The following is a 16,778-nucleotide window of genomic DNA, read 5'->3' on the forward strand; positions in this document are numbered from 1 at the left end:
GAAAAGCATCGCATAAGAAGAAACTGCTCAGAAAACTAAAACAAGGCATGCATAATTTTAGTGAATTTGGACTGGAACATCCTTATAGGAACACATTTACTCCTCAGAGAAGGTTTCCCTTATTACAGTGGGAACTGGCCAGTTAAACGAATATGATCCAGAGTAGCACGTAAACCATATTTATTAACAGCTGCATTAGCTGCTCTAAAGCCTCCACCATAAGCTGGGGAAGAATCATTGGCAATCTGGTGCATGAAAAATTCTCCCAATTTATTTTCAACTTTAGATCTCACACCTTTCTTTGATGAGTATGAGGAGGAGGAGGAGGATGATGAAGATGCTATTGATGTTGATGGCATAGTTCTTGAGCCTGGCATCACTTCTGCATCAAGCCACAAGTAAGAAAGAACCTGGCAAATACCTTCCTCTACTTCAGGGGTAAGGTTGCGGTAACCTGCTAATTAGTTTAAGAGAAATCAGAAGAAAGTTAAATTATGTCACACTAAAAGCATGTTTGGATCAACTTCTTATTCCCCGAATCAATTATGGCATCTAGAATCTACTCATATAAGTTTCTTCCCCAAAACCAGAATCAATTCAATTTTCAAACATGCACTAAGGCGTAGAATGCCAAGATAGGATCAATATATGTATATAACCTTTAAGGCGCAACCAAGCATGCATCAACTCGTGGGCAAGGATGGCACCTGTGAGTAACCTGCATCCCATAAATTTATCAGAACATTTAATATAAAGTTTGAACATCATCACAAGCATAAAGTAGATTTGACTTTCATATCATGAACTACTATTCTAAAAGCCTGAAGGGTTGGGTTAAGACTGAAGACACATGAGTTATTTTATATTATGTTCTAATATGTCTCCTTATGCAAGAGTGCATAGAGCTTGAAGTGCCAACAATGCACGCATCCACCTACCTTCGGCTAAATTCTAACTCTTAATTAGAATTATTGGGGACAACATGGATTAGTATCACGCAAGAGCCCATTGAGCTTGAAGTGTGGACAATGCACAGGCTCACCTACCTTGTGCTTAAATTTAACTTTTAATTAGAATAATTGGGGGCAACATGGATCGATCTCTAAACTACTTGGTCATAGAGTCTCTCATACAATGTCATGAACCAAACTATCCCAAAAGCTTGAGCTGATGGACGAATGATTTTATCTGATATCTCTAATCTTTCAGTAGTTCTGCTATTGAGAGACTATTATATTAAATTTATAGGAACTCAATAGTATTCAAAATGGAATCAGAGGGACAAGAAAAACGAAGTTTCCTTATGTATTAAATATTGGTTACCTTGGAAGACCATAGAGGACAAGAATAGCTGTAACTTCACATTTCCTAGTCAGTTTCTGAGGTTGAGTTCTCATTCCTACTAATCGATGGCCTCCAAATTTTGGCCATCTATACACCTGAACCAACAGAAAATCAGATCAGTGAAAGTACCTCAGAAAATTTGTAACATGGTTGGTTCATGAACGCTTCAACATTCTCTAATCCTATGAAACAAAAGATTCTGCAAATCATACACTGGTCACAGTCTGTTCTTCTGAAAGGCATAAGCCCCTTGTTTCTGGCAAGTGATGGAAACCCTGTGATAAATCAAAAAGGGTAAGAGGGGTTGAGTTAATTCTATGAATGAAAATCAAAAGAATGGACGACTCATTACATTTTTCTCCCCAACAATAGCATCATTGAGTGCTTCTCTTCCAACGAGTAACATGGGTACTTGTTGATCAATTTTCATGTTCAATCCTTCATAATAGTCTCTGATAGCATGATAAAGAGGTTGACATTCTCCAGTATCCGTTATAGCAGATTCTATGCACTCGAGGCACAAAACTCGTCCATCTTCCAATCTAATGTATCTTTCACCCCGAGACTTTATATGTCAGATAAAGGAAAGAAACACACAGCAAAAGATTATTTCCTCTTCTGAAAAAATAATAATGAAACATTCTGAGGTACCAGTTAAATCAGTACCTCTAATCTTTCACAACTAGAGCATCGAGATGTATTATCATATTCATGAGACGGACAATACTTTTGGTTCCAATAGGGGTGGCACCTATACTCAATCAAACCAGCAGCATTTATAGGTATCTGAAAGTGAAATAAATTATCACAAGTGTTAATATTGCTTTTAATCAACTGTGAAGATTATATAGGCCAATCGTAATAGACACACAGAGATTATATTTTTCCTAGGCTAGTCTCATGAGTCATGATAATAGCATGTTTTGATCAACTTCGCTTTTTTCAGAAATCAATTCTGTAACCTAGAAAGTACTCACAGAAGTTTCTTATCAGAAATTATTCTGGCTTCAGAATCAATTGTACAAGAATTTCAAACATGCATTTGGTCAATGGAAAGCTCATGATTAATGTAAAAAACATAATTTCCACAATCCGCCAAGGGCTTATAAATGAATAAGATATCAAAGATGACTATAATTTAAATTAATTCAATTGTCATGAGAAGACTAGTAATACTATTTGGCTAAGTCATCAGAAACTAACTATTTATTGAAGAAAACTAAGAATTAGGAAGCAGAACAATGTGAACAAGCAAAGACAGGGGAATACTAACTTACATGTTGATGGCAAACTTCACATTTAGGGTGTGTCAAATTTATAAAACAGGACTTGTGATATGGATGCTTCCCTGACAAAGAGAACTGAGATCAACAGAAAAAACAAGGCAGTGAGAGAGAGAGAGGATAAAAGAGAAATATTAAAATCAATGCTTATGCAGGCATAGCTTTGAAAGTGTTAACCACATGAATTTGTGGGAAGACATTGAATAGAATTATAGAAGTTATGCCGCGAATGAGTGCATCTGCATGTTGTGCCTGTGTGAATGTGTTTGTTGAAGGAAAATAGATGATATCTCCAGAGGATCAAACTACCTCACGCTCTTTAATGGGGTGATGACAAGAGTGACACTTGAAGCAATCTGAATGAAAATAACGATTCTCAACTCCCAAACAGTTTCCATGGAGTATTTCCTTGTTGCACCCTCCACATATTCTGATATGTGATGGCATGCTGCACATAATCAATTGTAGATAAATGATGAAGCAGAACCATCATAATGTATCGGCATCAGAACAATGAAACCGAATAAAATCAATTACATATAAGAGACTCACAGAAGCTTCTCCCTAGAATTGATTCTAGTTTTACAATCAATTGTTAAGGAATTTCCACACATGCGAGTAATGTATGGTAAAATCAACAGAGAAATCTGAAGCTATTTTAAAGTTTTGTTTCAAACACAAGTATATATTATACACAATATCTGAGACATGTTGAGTTTTGTGATTTTGAATAATGGCAGCCAATAACAATTTTCAATTATCATGCATGATTGATCAAATAGTAAAACACTTTATGTTTGGCCTTCACATATCAGATACAAGATGAGTGTGAAATTTTACCTGTATCCACGAGGATAAAAAGGTAAAGGGGCATACGGAGGGTATGCAGATGAGTGCATTCGATCCTGAAGTGCCTTTGTGTGATCTTCATCAGTACTTGTCCGCCATCTATATCCTTGATGAACAAATGGGAATAAAATTTTAATCTTCTGATTACCAATATCATGATGGCTAGAATACTTTCTTGAAAATTTAGTACTTACCAGATGGTTTCTTTAAACCTTCACCTAAAGAAAGTGCTATTGCACGGTCCAGATCCTCTTCCTCCTTCTGAGATCTAGCACGGTTACCCTAATGACATCAAAAATATTATTCAACACATCTTACTCCCAAATCGAAATTATGATGGTAAAAGGAACCCAAAATGATCACTACATATCAAGTTATGAACTATTTTTGGCTGCTACATCACTAAATGGCCTTAATTTTCCACACCAAACAGGTATTTTTGAAAAGAACATGAACAATGCACTCAGGAAAGAAATCCCACAAAACATTGGAAGTAAATAACTAGAACATCATTATGTACAAACAACTCATAGATTATACAATCCACAATTTAGAAAATTAATCTTAAAGTGCAGCTATAACTCAACAGTAAGTCAGTAAATGATGCAGCACAACTTGAATGGCTTTAATTTCCTAGAGCACAGCTAGGATTCAAGTCTGGTTGAAATTGCAGAAGCAAATATTTGGAAAGAAAAAATGTGTTTAAAACTCAGTACTTTAAACTGCAGACCAAAGTAATGAGTCTCACTTGTAATGCTGTCCAACTAAGCAAACAAGACAAAGGAAGTCAAGTTTCTAGTATTCATAGTTGAGTTATACTTATGAATAATGACAAAAAATAAAGTCAACTTGGATTTGGACTAGGGTAACATGTTGTGACTAATCATTAACATTTTTCTTGTGAGAAAAGTAACAACCATATTTTTTACAAGGACAGCAACAATAGATATATCATTTAATTAAAAGGAAAAATATAATTTCCATTTGAATTAGGACTAAAGAGCACTTTTTGGAACTATTTATTCAAAAAAAAACACTGCATAAACTCCAATAAGTGCTCTTTGATCGGCCTCCAAACAAGCTCATAGTGAGTAATTGTGTTTACCGAAGATCTAATTGGAACTCGCCAAACCATGTTTTCCTCCGCAGGCTGCTGAAGATGATGACCACGACCCTTTCCTCTACTGGACCAAATTTTGAAAATCTTGCCAAACAATTTCACAAAACCAGACTTTCTCTCTGTGTATGAAGATTCAAAATCCCTTGCTTCCCACAAAAAAAATGGTTAGTTTGGAAGCTCCAAGTCACATTTCAAATCGATTTTTCGTGTATCAACTCGGTTATAACATACTTCTGAAATCATATGCAAAGTAAAATGAGAAAACTTGGACAACAAGCATCCATACCCATTTACTAAAATCAACAAAAAGAAAGAATTACTTAAAGTTCAAAACAATAGCTTCATGGGTTACTCTAAATGTTTTGCAAAATCTATGTATTGATAACAAGTGCTATAGGTACATGAAGCTTTAATTTTTATGGTGAAAAACTGAAAACAGATGAAGAAGAAGAATTAAGAAGACAAGAGAGAATACCATATATGCAAGAGTGAGAGAGATGATTGATATCTGAAGGAGGAGGAGCCATGACGATGGGAAGCTACTTATATATAGATTTTGTATCTAGTTATGTGAGACACAGAGAAAGCAAAAAGGATGGTGGAAAATTGAAAATGATGGTGAGAAAAAACAAGGGGTTGGAGAGAAAAGGAGCAGGAGATGAAAAACACGGAGTAATTAGACATCGTTCAAAAGGAATCTGTGAGGAAGTGGCACACAGGGTGGGAGAGATTCTTGGCTTGGAAACCACTGAAGAGAAAGTAGGCAATTGCAGAAAGACAGGTTCCTGCTTAGGGGGGAGTAATAAACAAGATTTAACTAGATTTTTCATTTTTAGTTCCTCATGTACCTAAGTGACATTGTAAATGTAGTTCCATCTAGCTTTTATCTTTCTTTCTATACTTGTATTGGCACTACAAAAACTCGGTGGTTTAGCGGCGGTCACTTTTTAAGTTTAGCTTTCTGATGTTTAAAACCAGTAAATTTTAGTTTTTAAACTTTTTTATTTGTGAAAATTGTATCCTTCTACAAATTTTCTTCCAATTACTTACGAAAGTTGTTGATGTTGTGCTCGGTGTTCTTATTTGGCTTCCAAGTTTGCAATGCGGCACTTATGTGTCATGAGAGACGGTAAGAATGAGTTGATTTAACGTCCAAATTTAGCGTCAGCTATGACATTAACGCTAAGCTAAGGCAAAGCCGACACTAACAACAAAAGAAAAGAAAACCTCACTTAAAGTTAGTGTCGACTTGGCCGATGCTAATTAGTGTTGCCATTACAACATTTAGTGTTGGTTATGAGAAACATTAAAGTTATCAGCCAATGTAGCGTCCAAGAACCTGAGGACAACTAGTAGACGCTAGAGACTGACGCTACATTCACCAACCTGATTAGCACCGACATCGGCGGATGGTAACTCCACGAGTGTGCGACCCACTTCCTTGACAGGAGATTCTTGGCTTCAAAAGCATTGAAGAGAAAATAGGTTCTGCTCAGGGGAGATAAGAGAGTAATAATAAAAAGTTTTAATTACAATTTTGATCCCTCATTTATCGCAGTGGAGCGATTTGACTTTTAACATTTAAAACAAGCAATTTAGTAACATAATTTTTAATTCTTCCATTATTTTTCTGTCCAAATGCTAAGGAAATTGTTGACGTGGTGTCTAATGTGCTTTTGGTCTTCTTTATCGCAATTTTGTGATTACGAGATTTGGCAGTTGCAAAGGCTATTTAATTTCGATGCCATCCCCCCCCCCCCCCAGGAGAGAGTGGTGGTGGTGTGAGTGGTGATACTGTTGTGGTGGTACACTAATTAATTACATCACACTAATGAAATTATAAATAATTATAATTTATTAACAAATATGACATGACATCCAAATGGAACACAAGTCGGTGGAATAAGTCAGTGTTCACGTCGACTAATGAAAGCCATGCGGTGGTGTGAGCTAGTGGTGGTAGTGCAGTCATGGAACACTAATTAATTAAATCACACTAATGAAAAAATAAATAATTATAATTTGTTAACAAATATGACATTGGCATTCAAGTGGAACACAAGTCGGTGTCTACGTCAATTAATAAGAGTCACATAGGCACTCTTCGTTATCAATTGGACATAGGTCGTCAGATACAATGACTCAATTTTCACAAATTGCACATTTTAAACATCAGGTGGGGCAAATCGCATGCCCAATCACAATAGATGAGAGACCAAATGTGTAATTAAGTCTTATAGCAATTTGAAATAGTGTGATTGGTTTAAGTGGCACATGTTGATTCTCTTAACGCAAAGTAAAATTTCAATTTCGAGTATTGTGTATTAAAAACTCTAATTGTGTTGTGAGAGATGTTATCAACTCTAATAGAATTGTCTCTCGTGAAGCATATACTTTGTGGATTTGGCTCCTCTAATGTGTGAGAGTCACTTTAGAAAATAAATAAATCATCACAATCATTAATAGTAATTATTTACTTTAAAAATTAAAGAAACTTGCTTATAAAACAAAAAAATTAAAGAAACTTAATCGATGATTATAATGACTTAGTTTACTTTTTAAAGTAGTCTCTTATTTTTTAGCCCGGAACTCATATCTCTTAGACAACAATAAACAACGGTGGATTGCACAGAATCGAAAGTGGAATTTATGTTGGGAGACAACAAAATTCCAGGTAGATAATGAGAAAGCTAATAAAGCAAAAAGAACACGCGGAAAAAAAGTAAAAAGAGTAGTGCTGAGTTTGCACGCATGGAGTTGAAGACGTATATAGTTAGTGCATGAAACTTCTTTATATTGCTTTTGTGGTTTAAATTTGGAAGCATTTTGCCTGGTAAGAAGAGAGAGAGAAATGCAAGAGTTTCCTCCTTCGTCAAGAATAATAATGTCATATATCCATATGCTATTCTTCTTACCAATCACGAAAGAGACTTAATATTCTCCTTCCAATACTCTTATCAGCTTAAATTTCACATCATAACTGGTATGAAATGACTTGATTTTTAATTCTACAAGATATGTTTCAAATTGAGATCATGGTGGTGGGTGTGAACAATGTACAAACACTTCTATATACCTTTGTTTGTGGGAATCAAATCCTATTCTATACTTTTAGTAGCTGTTGAGAATAATGTCTACAATGAAGATATGTAGCTCTTTACAATTCTAAGAATAATAAAATTATGTTTTCAAATAATGTCTGCACTGCACTAGGATATCAAAATTACTCAGATTCACGGATACCCGCAGATACAAACCCGCTATAGGTAAAATTACATACACTATTCACAGATTTATTTAATAGATATTTTTACTATCCATTTATTAACGAGGCGGGTACAGATATTGATGTATCCATACCCATAGATACTCCCGATATATAATATATTAAAATATCATATATATAGATAAGAAGTGTTATATTAAATCTAATCTCTAATAACTATGTGTTGGGATTATAGTTCTCCTTCAAGTAAACTTGTATAATGGTAATGGTAAAAAGAATCTCTTGGACTCAAAAAAGGTGAAGAAAAAAAAAACATTTGCCTTCATGTATGGACCGTGAAGTCTACTAAATTTAACTTTTAATATTACTTTCATTTGGACAATTATATGTGAATCCATATATGTTCATGAGTGTCCATAGATATCCACGAATATTATAAAAACCGTTTAAAACTCATTTAATGAATATGGATATGAAGCGGGTATAGGTATGAATTTTTAATCACGGAACGGGTGGTGATGTATACTACCCATATCCACCCGTATCTATGCATTGACACCCCTAATCTGCACCTTGCAAATCTTTGAGTTGTTTAAATTTATTGGGTGGTTCAAATTTGTGGGCTTTATGTTGTCTTAAGCTTGAGGGAGCCATTGCCATCGAAGAGAGTTTAAGTTTGATTTGCTGCTCTAGAAGAATGAATGAGAATGAACTCAATAAAGGGAAGCCATAAAGATGAGAGAGAAATTGGCTTTTTAAATTTGAAAAAATAGAAATTACAAAAATAGCCTTAAGTATAATTTGACAACAAAAGGAGAAGTTGGGGCAACTTTGTCAAATTAAAAAGGTGTTGAATGCTAATTTACTCCTTCATGAAATTCAAGTGAGAGTCACTTAGCAAACCCATATATATATTTTGGCCTGAGCCTTAATATGTTGAAAGTCTGGTTTGACCCGATAGCTTATTTAAAGACATGTTGTATTGTATGACATCAAGTATACCAACAAATCTATTTACAAACATGTTAGCAAACTGATAGCAAACAAGAAAAAATATAATAATATCATTATATGGTATCGTCTAAGTCAAAGTAAATAGGTTCTATAGAAGTTTATATGGTTAAATAGATATATAGTCTAACATGCTTAAACATATAAATAAATCAATAAGTATATAATTTTTAGATATTATAATATAAATTTAATGTAAAAATAATAAAATGAATTTATATGTTTTAAATAGGCCGACATATTAGGCTTACAAGGCTTTCTGAGTGCCCTAAGCCTAGCCTTTTTAACTAAAAAAGCTTTTAACTAAAAAGGCTTTTCAAAAAGTCTTGCTCTTTTCTATTTTTTAATTTGGCTTGTGACTGATGTATGCTAAGCATAGGCCCCTATAGGCAATCTAGCCTACTTCCATCCCTAGTTGGATGGTTTTGTTCGCGACGAAAGCAAGAACTAGCTTTGCTGCTCATCCATGTTGTATCTTGACGAGATTTTAGCATCGGTGACATTTAATCGGGTAAGTGTTGTGTTTTCTTGTTATGGGAGACTGACTTATGTTCACATTCAACAACAACCAAAGAGAGGAATGACTACGAGGTTCGGGTTCGTGCGGTTTTCAAATTCTCAACATGTTTTGCAGGCGCTTTCGGTGATGAATGGGAGGACCATGGATGGTGTTCATATTGTTGTGTCGTTGGTTCGTTTTCCTTGTAAGGGGCAGCATGAGCAAGCCTTCAAATATGGTCTGATGGAGGAGGAGAACGCAACAAAGCATGGTACTTTGGATGCGCTAGTTGCAAGGATCGTGTCTGGTTCTTTGAGTGGGATGTTGACCGGGTTTGATGTTGTTTCTTCTTTGGTCCATGATGGTGATGATGTTGTGTTCTCGGTGGCTAAGCCTTGGGCTCCAGAGGAGCGGATTTCGGATGTTGTTTTATTTCTATAAGTTTGTGCAAGTGTAGATGCTCTTAAGGTTCCTAGGCGTGCGGTTTTAGAGTTGTTTGACGTGGATGGAGGCTCTTTGATGGGTGAGGACGAGGTTACTTCTGAAGGTATGAAAAACGGTAGAAAGGGGGGGTTTGAATAACGTTTTCAGTACAAAACTTCCACCTTAAAGATTTTGACAAATCTTTCGAGAACTTAAGTGCAAAAGATAAGAGATAGAAAAGCACACAAGGATTTTATCCTGGTTCACTTGATAAATCACTCAAGCTACTCCAGTCCACCCGTTAAGGTGATTTCTTCCTTCTTAGAATGAAGGCAATCCACTAATCAGGTAAGAGTTACAACTGCACTTGAAACCTACAAGTGACTAACAATTACACTGACTTAGCTCACACTAAGATTCACTCTCTTAGTCTTCTCTAGGATCCGATCAACCTTGATCTCCTAAAGGAACTAAACAAACTGTTTATCAAAGAATTGTTTACAAGAGATTTGCTTCTAAAAAGCTAATAGTAAACTCAATGAATTTCAGATGAAAGAAAGCTTAGAATAATTTGAATATGTCTTGCGCGTATGTATTGCTTCTTTTTGCCGCTTCTTTCAATCTTCAGCCTCTATATATACTCCAAGGATTAGGGTTGAGCAATGCATGGGAAATGCTACCGTTGGAGGGCAGTTCTGGAAAATCCAGCTTCTGCTGTGGCTGAGAACGTTAGGTAGGTCGTCAGGAAGGTACACTTGCTTTTGTACTTGGATAGCGACTTGACCTTTTAACCTAGGAGACTTCTGATCAGAGGAATGCTTCGTATTGGAACTTGTGAAGCCGGTTAATCAGAGTCAGAGGGAAAGCACAGATCCTCTGACCATTGTTTCTTCTGATTCTGAACTCAGAGGGAAGAACATGGCCTTCAGAGTTTCTTGCTTCTGGACTTCAGAGTTTCCACTATTCAGCTTCTGGATCTTCAGAGTCTTCTACACCATCAGAACATCTGAACCTTCAGTGTTTCTTGGTTATCAGAACTTCTGGATCTTCAGAGCTTCTAGTGACTGAGTCCTCATCAGAGTTTGTATAACTTCAGAACTTCTGAAGCTTTTCCACTGTTCATACTGAACATGGTGAATGCGAAAGCGTTGCTTGGGTCACTCTTTATACACAGTGCTTCTAATTTGTGTGAGATTGAGTTGAGGTCAGAGCCTGTAAATAGCACACTCAGAAAAACACGTTAGAGTACCACAATTGTTCATATCAAAAGGTTAACTTGTAATCATCAAAACATAGAGTTGTACTACTAGATCAAAACTTGATCTTACAACTTCTTACTTGGATTTGTTTGAGAAGTCTCATGTCGATTTGCGTTTGTTACGAGGTGAAGGTGCTTCTTATCAGTGTGTTATTAATGGTGAGGTTAAGTTTCTTGTTGGGCTTGAAAATGGATTGGACTACTTATGGTTTTGGCTACTTATGTCGTGCTAAATGATTTTGAGGCGAGGATGGATCAATTCATGGTTGTGGTTCTCCTAGGTTGAGCTTGGATGCACGGTTGAGTGCTGGTATGGGTTCGGGTTCTTTTTTGGTTCAAGGCCATGGTGGTTCTGAGTTCTGACGGTGTTGCGCTAGATGATTTGGGAGCTTTGCTCGAGCAATATTTAGTATCGAAATATCTCGTTACTTTAGAGGTTCCCCTCGATGTGATTTTCTCAATGCTTGAACCTCTTTCTCATGTGGAGAATGAGCCCCTCAGAGCCCAGATTTTTCTATTAGGAGAAAAAGAGATCGGCCTAAGAAAGTCACTAAGAATAGAAAAAAAAAACAGGGGTTACAAGTTGTTTTTGGTGACTTGGAGGCACCGGATGTGTCAGGCACTACGTCTGTAGGGTGGACCCTCAGGTCATGCAAGCTTCTCAGCCCCGGGGTCGTGTTTATGCGCGAGCTCGTGAGGTGTAGATGGTTGCTAAAGAGTTGGATCTAGGTTGAGATGGAAATGACGAAGAGGTCATTGAGGAGTGTGTGAATCATCTCAAACAAACCCACCCCAATAAGTGGGTTTATGTTTTCTAGGGCTGCCTCTTTTGATTTATTTTGGAATGGTCATGGTCAAACAACCATCGGCACTGATACCAAGTTGAACTATTTGGTAATATTATTGATATGAAAAATTGTACAGGTATTCCTCTTCTTATAGAGGGAATTACATAATGTGATTGGTTAAAGTCAAAGAAGGAAATCCTTGACTAAAGAGAGAATTAAGGAGAATGAATGAAAATAAGAAACTACCTAAAATAAACTAAGTACAAACAAGAAACAACATAATTATATACAGACAAAAATATAACTGCTAGTTAAGAGCATTAAATGCTCTATTTCATAGTTTGTTGACACTCCCCCTCAAGCTGGCCTAAATATATCCTCCATAGAAAGCTTGCTAGTTATGTTGTCAAAGTATTTCTTGGGTAATCCTTTGGTTAGGATGTTTTCCGATTGCTCTGCAGTGGGAACATATGTAATACAAATCTGCCCACTTTCTATCTTCTCACTGATGAAGTGTTTATCAACTTCTACATGCTTGGTCCTAACATGTAGGATCGGGTTGTGTGCAATAGATATTGCAGACTTGTTGTCACAATAAAGCTTTATTGGAGGAGAATTGAAAACCTTTAATTCTTGTAGAAGCTTTTCCACCCATAATGCCTCGCAAATTCCATGAGCAACTGCTCTAAATTCAGCTTCTGCACTACTCCTTGCTACAACGGTTTGTTTTTTACTTCTCCAACTAACCAAGTTTCCTCCAACGAAGGTGCAATAGCCTGATGTTGATCTTCGGTCTGTCACACTCCTTGCCCAGTATGCATTAGTGTAGGCTTCTACCTGAAGGTGTCCACGATTTTTATAAAGAAGCCCCTTCCCAGGTGATCCCTTCAAATATCTTAGGATTCTGAAAACTACCTCCAAGTGTTTATGACCCGGTGCATGCATAACTGGCTTACCATGCTTACAGCAAAGGCAATGTCTGGACGGGTGTAAGATAGGTATATTAGCCTTCCCGTTAGTCGCTGATACCTTCCTTTGTCCACCATATTTTCTGTTTCAACTGGTTGCAGCTTTAAGTTGGGCTCCATGGGTGTTTCTACGGCTTTGCATCCAGGTAATCCTGTTTCTTTTAAAAGATTCAGAATATACTTTCGCTGGATCATAAAGATACCTTCCTTTGATCTTGCAAACTCAATTTTTTAAGGAAGTATTTCAATGGGCCAAGGTCCTTGATTTCAAAAACTTTAGCAAGTTTCTCCCTCGGATTTTTGAGTTCCAAGCTATCATCACCTGTCATAATAATATCATTAACATATACAATCAAGATAGCAACCTTCTTATATGCTAAATGTTTATAGAACAATGTGTGATCAGCTTGGCTTTGGATATATCCAAGCCCTTTTACCACTGTTCTAAACCTCTCAAACCATGCTCTTGGAGATCGCTTCAGCCCATATAATGACTTCTTTAGTCTACACACCTTATTTCTTCCAAGTTCTTCTTCAAATCCGGGGGGAAGACTCATAAACACTTCTTCCTCCCCATTCAGGAAAGCATTTTTTACATCCAATTGATGTAAAGGCCAGTTGTAACTTGCAGCAAGGGAGTACTCTAATCAAAGGAGTTATGGTCAAGATCAAAAACCTCAACCCTCTCAAGAGCAAGGAAGTGGGAAGAAGAGCCTAGAAGAAATTGTGGGAGAACTGGCCCAAGCTACTAGCAAGCTTCAGGTGTCCACAGATAGCTTCATAAATGAGTCTAGAAATAACTTCAAAAACCAGGAGGCTTCAATCAAAAATCTGGAGAATCAGGTCGGTCAAATTTGCAAACAATTATCTGAGAGACCTCCAGGTATGTTTTCTAGTAACACTGTGCCTAGTCCTAGGGAGAATATTTCTGCTGTTACTCTAAGAAGTGGAAAAGTTATGCATGAAATTGAAGCTGGAAATAAAAGTGAATTTGAAGTAATAAGTAAGGAAAAAGAACAGAGTGAAGATAGGTTAGTGAAAGAGAGAAAAGTAGATTTAGAAAATAATAAGTTTACAAAAGTTCATTTTCCCCCTTTCCCCACTAACATAGCAAAGAGGAGGTTGGAGAAGCAATTCTCCAAGTTTATTTCTATGTTTAAAAAGTTACGTGTAGACCTCCCATTCTCTGAAGTTTTAGAAAAGATGCCTCAATATGCCAAGTTCATGAAGGAGATACTATCTAAGAAAAGGAGCTTGAGTGAAGAGAATGATATCGTTGAGCTGACTGAGGAGTGTAGCGCTATTTTGCAAAGGAAGCTTCCACCCAAACGAAAGGATCCAGGTAGTTTCACTCTACCTGTTAACTTTGGGGCTTCAAAGGAAGTGAGAGCTTTATGTGATTTAGGGGCAAGCGTCAACTTAATGCCCCTATCAATGTTCGAGCGACTTAATGTTGGAGAGCTGAAGCCAACAATGATGATGCTTCAACTAGCAGACCGCTCCATGGTGACTCCTTGGGGAGTTTTTGAAGATGTGCTAGTGAGAGTAGGAGAGTTTGAGTTTCTGGTGAATTTTGTGATAATTGATATGGACGAGGACTCTAAAATACCATTGATTCTGGGAAGACCGTTCCTAGCCACTTCACAAGCGAAAATAAATGTGGGAAAAGGAACAATATCTTTAAGGGTAGCTGATGAGAAAATTACTTTCACCATATTTGACCTGAAGCCAAAGAAAATTGAGAAGAATGATGCATTCTTGGTGGAGATGATGGACGAGTGGAGTGATGAGAAGTTGAAGCAGTTCTTCCTTAAAGAAAAAGCTGGAGCATCAAATAAGAAGAAAAAGAAGAACACGCAGAGCGACCAAACTGAGAAAGTCTACTCAATGAGCATGATTGTCAACTCAGAGCAGAAGGAGGAGAACCTGAGAAATCAAGCTGAACCAGTTCATCTTGAAAGCGTTGTGGCCAACATGGAGCGGAAAGAGGAGAAAGCGAAAGGAGAATCCTTCATATGGAAGCCAAAACATAAGAAAGATGATAAACCTCCTATCCCTTTTAACTCTAAATTGAATAACTGTGTTCATGCTTTTGAGATTGCTTGCAAGAACATGGTGAAAATGTGTGCTGAGTTTAAGGAACCCGGAAGTGCAACGCACTATGGGGTAAACCCCGGATAGAATTCTTAGTCCGGTGAAGTCTAACAAAGACTATAAAATTATGCTTCTTGGGAGACAACCCAAACGGTAATTTTAGTTCTAATTTAATTTTCGCTTTGCTTTCTTAGTTTTAATGATTTTTTTTATTTACGGTTTCGTAGTGTTAGTTTTGAAAAAATGAGAAAAACAAAAACAAAAATATATCCTTTTTAGTTGAGTCTTTATTTTCTGTTGAGTCTAAGTGTTCTCATGAGTTATTTGAGTTATAATTGTGGTATTTTTAATTTGTGTGTTCATTTTTACAAGGATTAAGTGATTTACATGTTCAGAATTGAGCTGGAGGGTCCAGGTGACAGAGTCCTGGTGCTATCACTGTTTGCACCCAAATTGAGTACAGGGAGTTTTTCTTAACCAATTATCTCTCAAGTAATTGCATGATCATGCATTTTACATTTTGTTGCACACACTAGTTATGCACATGCTTTTACCCCGAGTTATCTGCCTTTGTATTTGACTACTCAAGTGATTTCAATTATGAATCTATGCCTTGTTTTTATGGAAATTGTGATACACATGTGCAACTAATGTATTGGACATGACATGCTTTTGATAGAAGTAAGTGAATTTTAGGACTGAGTGATGTTTTCAATAGATAGTGTTGATAGGAGTTCACTGGGGTTCATCTCTTTACCCCTTGTTTTCTGCTGAGTGATGAGTGATCTCTGATGATTCCTGACTTGCTTGCACTTGCTTGGTTCTGCTTTGACATGCATATCGGTTCGATAGTGTTATGCTTGTGATTTGTTAAGAGATTATAAGGCATTTTTGATGGCCTTCAGACTTTGTTTCAGTTATTCCTTAGTTGCCCAAGTTGAGCCTAAATGTGAATTTTCTTGGTCCCTAACTTTGGAAATATTCATGAGTTGTTAAGTGATCTCAATTGTGAATTGAGCAAATAAAAAAGAATATTAGCGTGTCGTAGGGCTGAGCATCGGGCGGGTTCGGTCGGATTCGGGCCCATTTTGGCCCAACCGACCAAAACCGACTTGCTCATATACTGGCCCATTACCGACCGTAGACAACAACGGGTTTGCCGGGTTCGGTTTGGGCGGGTAGCCGGTTTATTCGGGCGGGTTGCAACGGATTGGGCCCAAAGGAAGTTTTTTGCCTTTTTTTTTCAAAAACGCGTTTTTCTACAAAAAAAAACTTTTTTTAAGGATAAAAAGTATAGTGGGCTGCAACTTTTGACAGCCCGTGATCCAATTTATAGTTTAGGACTATTTTGGCTTTATTATTTTTGAAATCTGAATCAGTTACTAAAAAACTAATGGTACATTTATCCAAAAATGCCGAATAAAATTACTTCATTTGACTGCACAACAATTTTGAACTTACAAAAATCACATAAAATAATAATCCCAATCAAATACAAATTAATAATCATTTTACAAGTTGAAACAAGCATAACATCATCATCCCATTAAGTTTCTGGCTTCAAGCTCCTTTCAAACTTGTTTGGCAAGATTTTCGATCTCCTCTTTCTTTTCTACACTGAAAATGAAAAAAAAAAAAACAGAATATTAGTGAGTTAAAATAATGTAAGATCAATTCAAGCTTGAACAACGAATAGACAAATACACAGCACAAAAAGAAACTTCCATCTAAGAACAAATTTACAAATAGATTCAGCTTATAGATCAAGTCAGTTTAGTTCAGATCAGTCAAGAACATACAGAGGTCAACAGATCTATTACTTCCACATATTTAAATATGGAACAACAATGTCAAAAAAATTCAATGAAAGATTACACCTTTACAAAGAATAGAAGAAATTTCAATGAAAGATTCA

At 36.6% G+C, this 16,778-nt stretch overlaps 2 protein-coding genes across 5 annotated transcripts; one reads left to right on the top strand and one right to left on the bottom strand.

Annotated features, from left to right (window-relative positions):
• Positions 1-30: 30 nt before the first annotated feature.
• LOC130724234 (protein DA1-related 2-like) lies at positions 31-5,419 on the bottom strand. Of its 4 annotated transcripts, none has more exons than XM_057575420.1 (12): positions 5,072-5,419; positions 4,582-4,742; positions 3,671-3,758; positions 3,468-3,582; positions 2,937-3,075; positions 2,622-2,705; positions 2,011-2,130; positions 1,697-1,909; positions 1,557-1,619; positions 1,324-1,439; positions 660-718; positions 31-457 (listed from the first exon to the last, which is right to left on the bottom strand). In XM_057575420.1, the coding sequence occupies exons 1-12, from the start codon at positions 5,121-5,123 to the stop codon at positions 123-125; spliced, it is 1,545 nt and encodes a 514-aa protein (XP_057431403.1). In that variant the 5' UTR covers positions 5,124-5,419; the 3' UTR covers positions 31-122. The 4 variants fall into 4 exon arrangements, with proteins under 4 accessions (XP_057431403.1, XP_057431406.1, XP_057431405.1 ...); XM_057575423.1 differs by having other exon boundaries at positions 4,582-4,738; positions 5,072-5,414; XM_057575422.1 differs by having other exon boundaries at positions 4,582-4,829; positions 5,072-5,414.
• Positions 5,420-12,887: 7,468 nt separating this feature from the next.
• On the top strand, positions 12,888-14,950 carry LOC130724923 (uncharacterized). Its single transcript, XM_057576188.1, has 3 exons — positions 12,888-12,915; positions 13,401-13,772; positions 13,944-14,950. The coding sequence occupies exons 1-3, from the start codon at positions 12,888-12,890 to the stop codon at positions 14,948-14,950; spliced, it is 1,407 nt and encodes a 468-aa protein (XP_057432171.1).
• Positions 14,951-16,778: the final 1,828 nt, after the last annotated feature.

Source organism: Lotus japonicus, chromosome 6 (assembly GCF_012489685.1).
Source record: "Lotus japonicus ecotype B-129 chromosome 6, LjGifu_v1.2".
NCBI classification, from domain to species: domain Eukaryota; kingdom Viridiplantae; phylum Streptophyta; class Magnoliopsida; order Fabales; family Fabaceae; genus Lotus; species Lotus japonicus.

Bases quoted from the DNA above. Each gene is read 5' to 3' on its own strand.
- LOC130724923 (XM_057576188.1), top strand. From the start codon at position 12,888: ATGGGTGTTTCTACGGCTTTGCATCCAG. The intron at 12,916-13,400 runs GTAATCCTGTTT...TGTAACTTGCAG, and splicing joins TTCTACGGCTTTGCATCCAG to CAAGGGAGTACTCTAATCAA. The intron at 13,773-13,943 runs GTAAGGAAAAAG...AGTTACGTGTAG, and splicing joins AAGTGAATTTGAAGTAATAA to ACCTCCCATTCTCTGAAGTT.
- LOC130724234 (XM_057575420.1), bottom strand. From the start codon at position 5,123: ATGGCTCCTCCTCCTTCAGATATCAATCATCTCTCTCACTCTTGCATA. The intron at 2,706-2,936 runs GTAGTTTGATCC...TGTTGATCTCAG, and splicing joins ACCCCATTAAAGAGCGTGAG to TTCTCTTTGTCAGGGAAGCA. The intron at 1,910-2,010 runs GTACTGATTTAA...TGACATATAAAG, and splicing joins CTAGTTGTGAAAGATTAGAG to TCTCGGGGTGAAAGATACAT.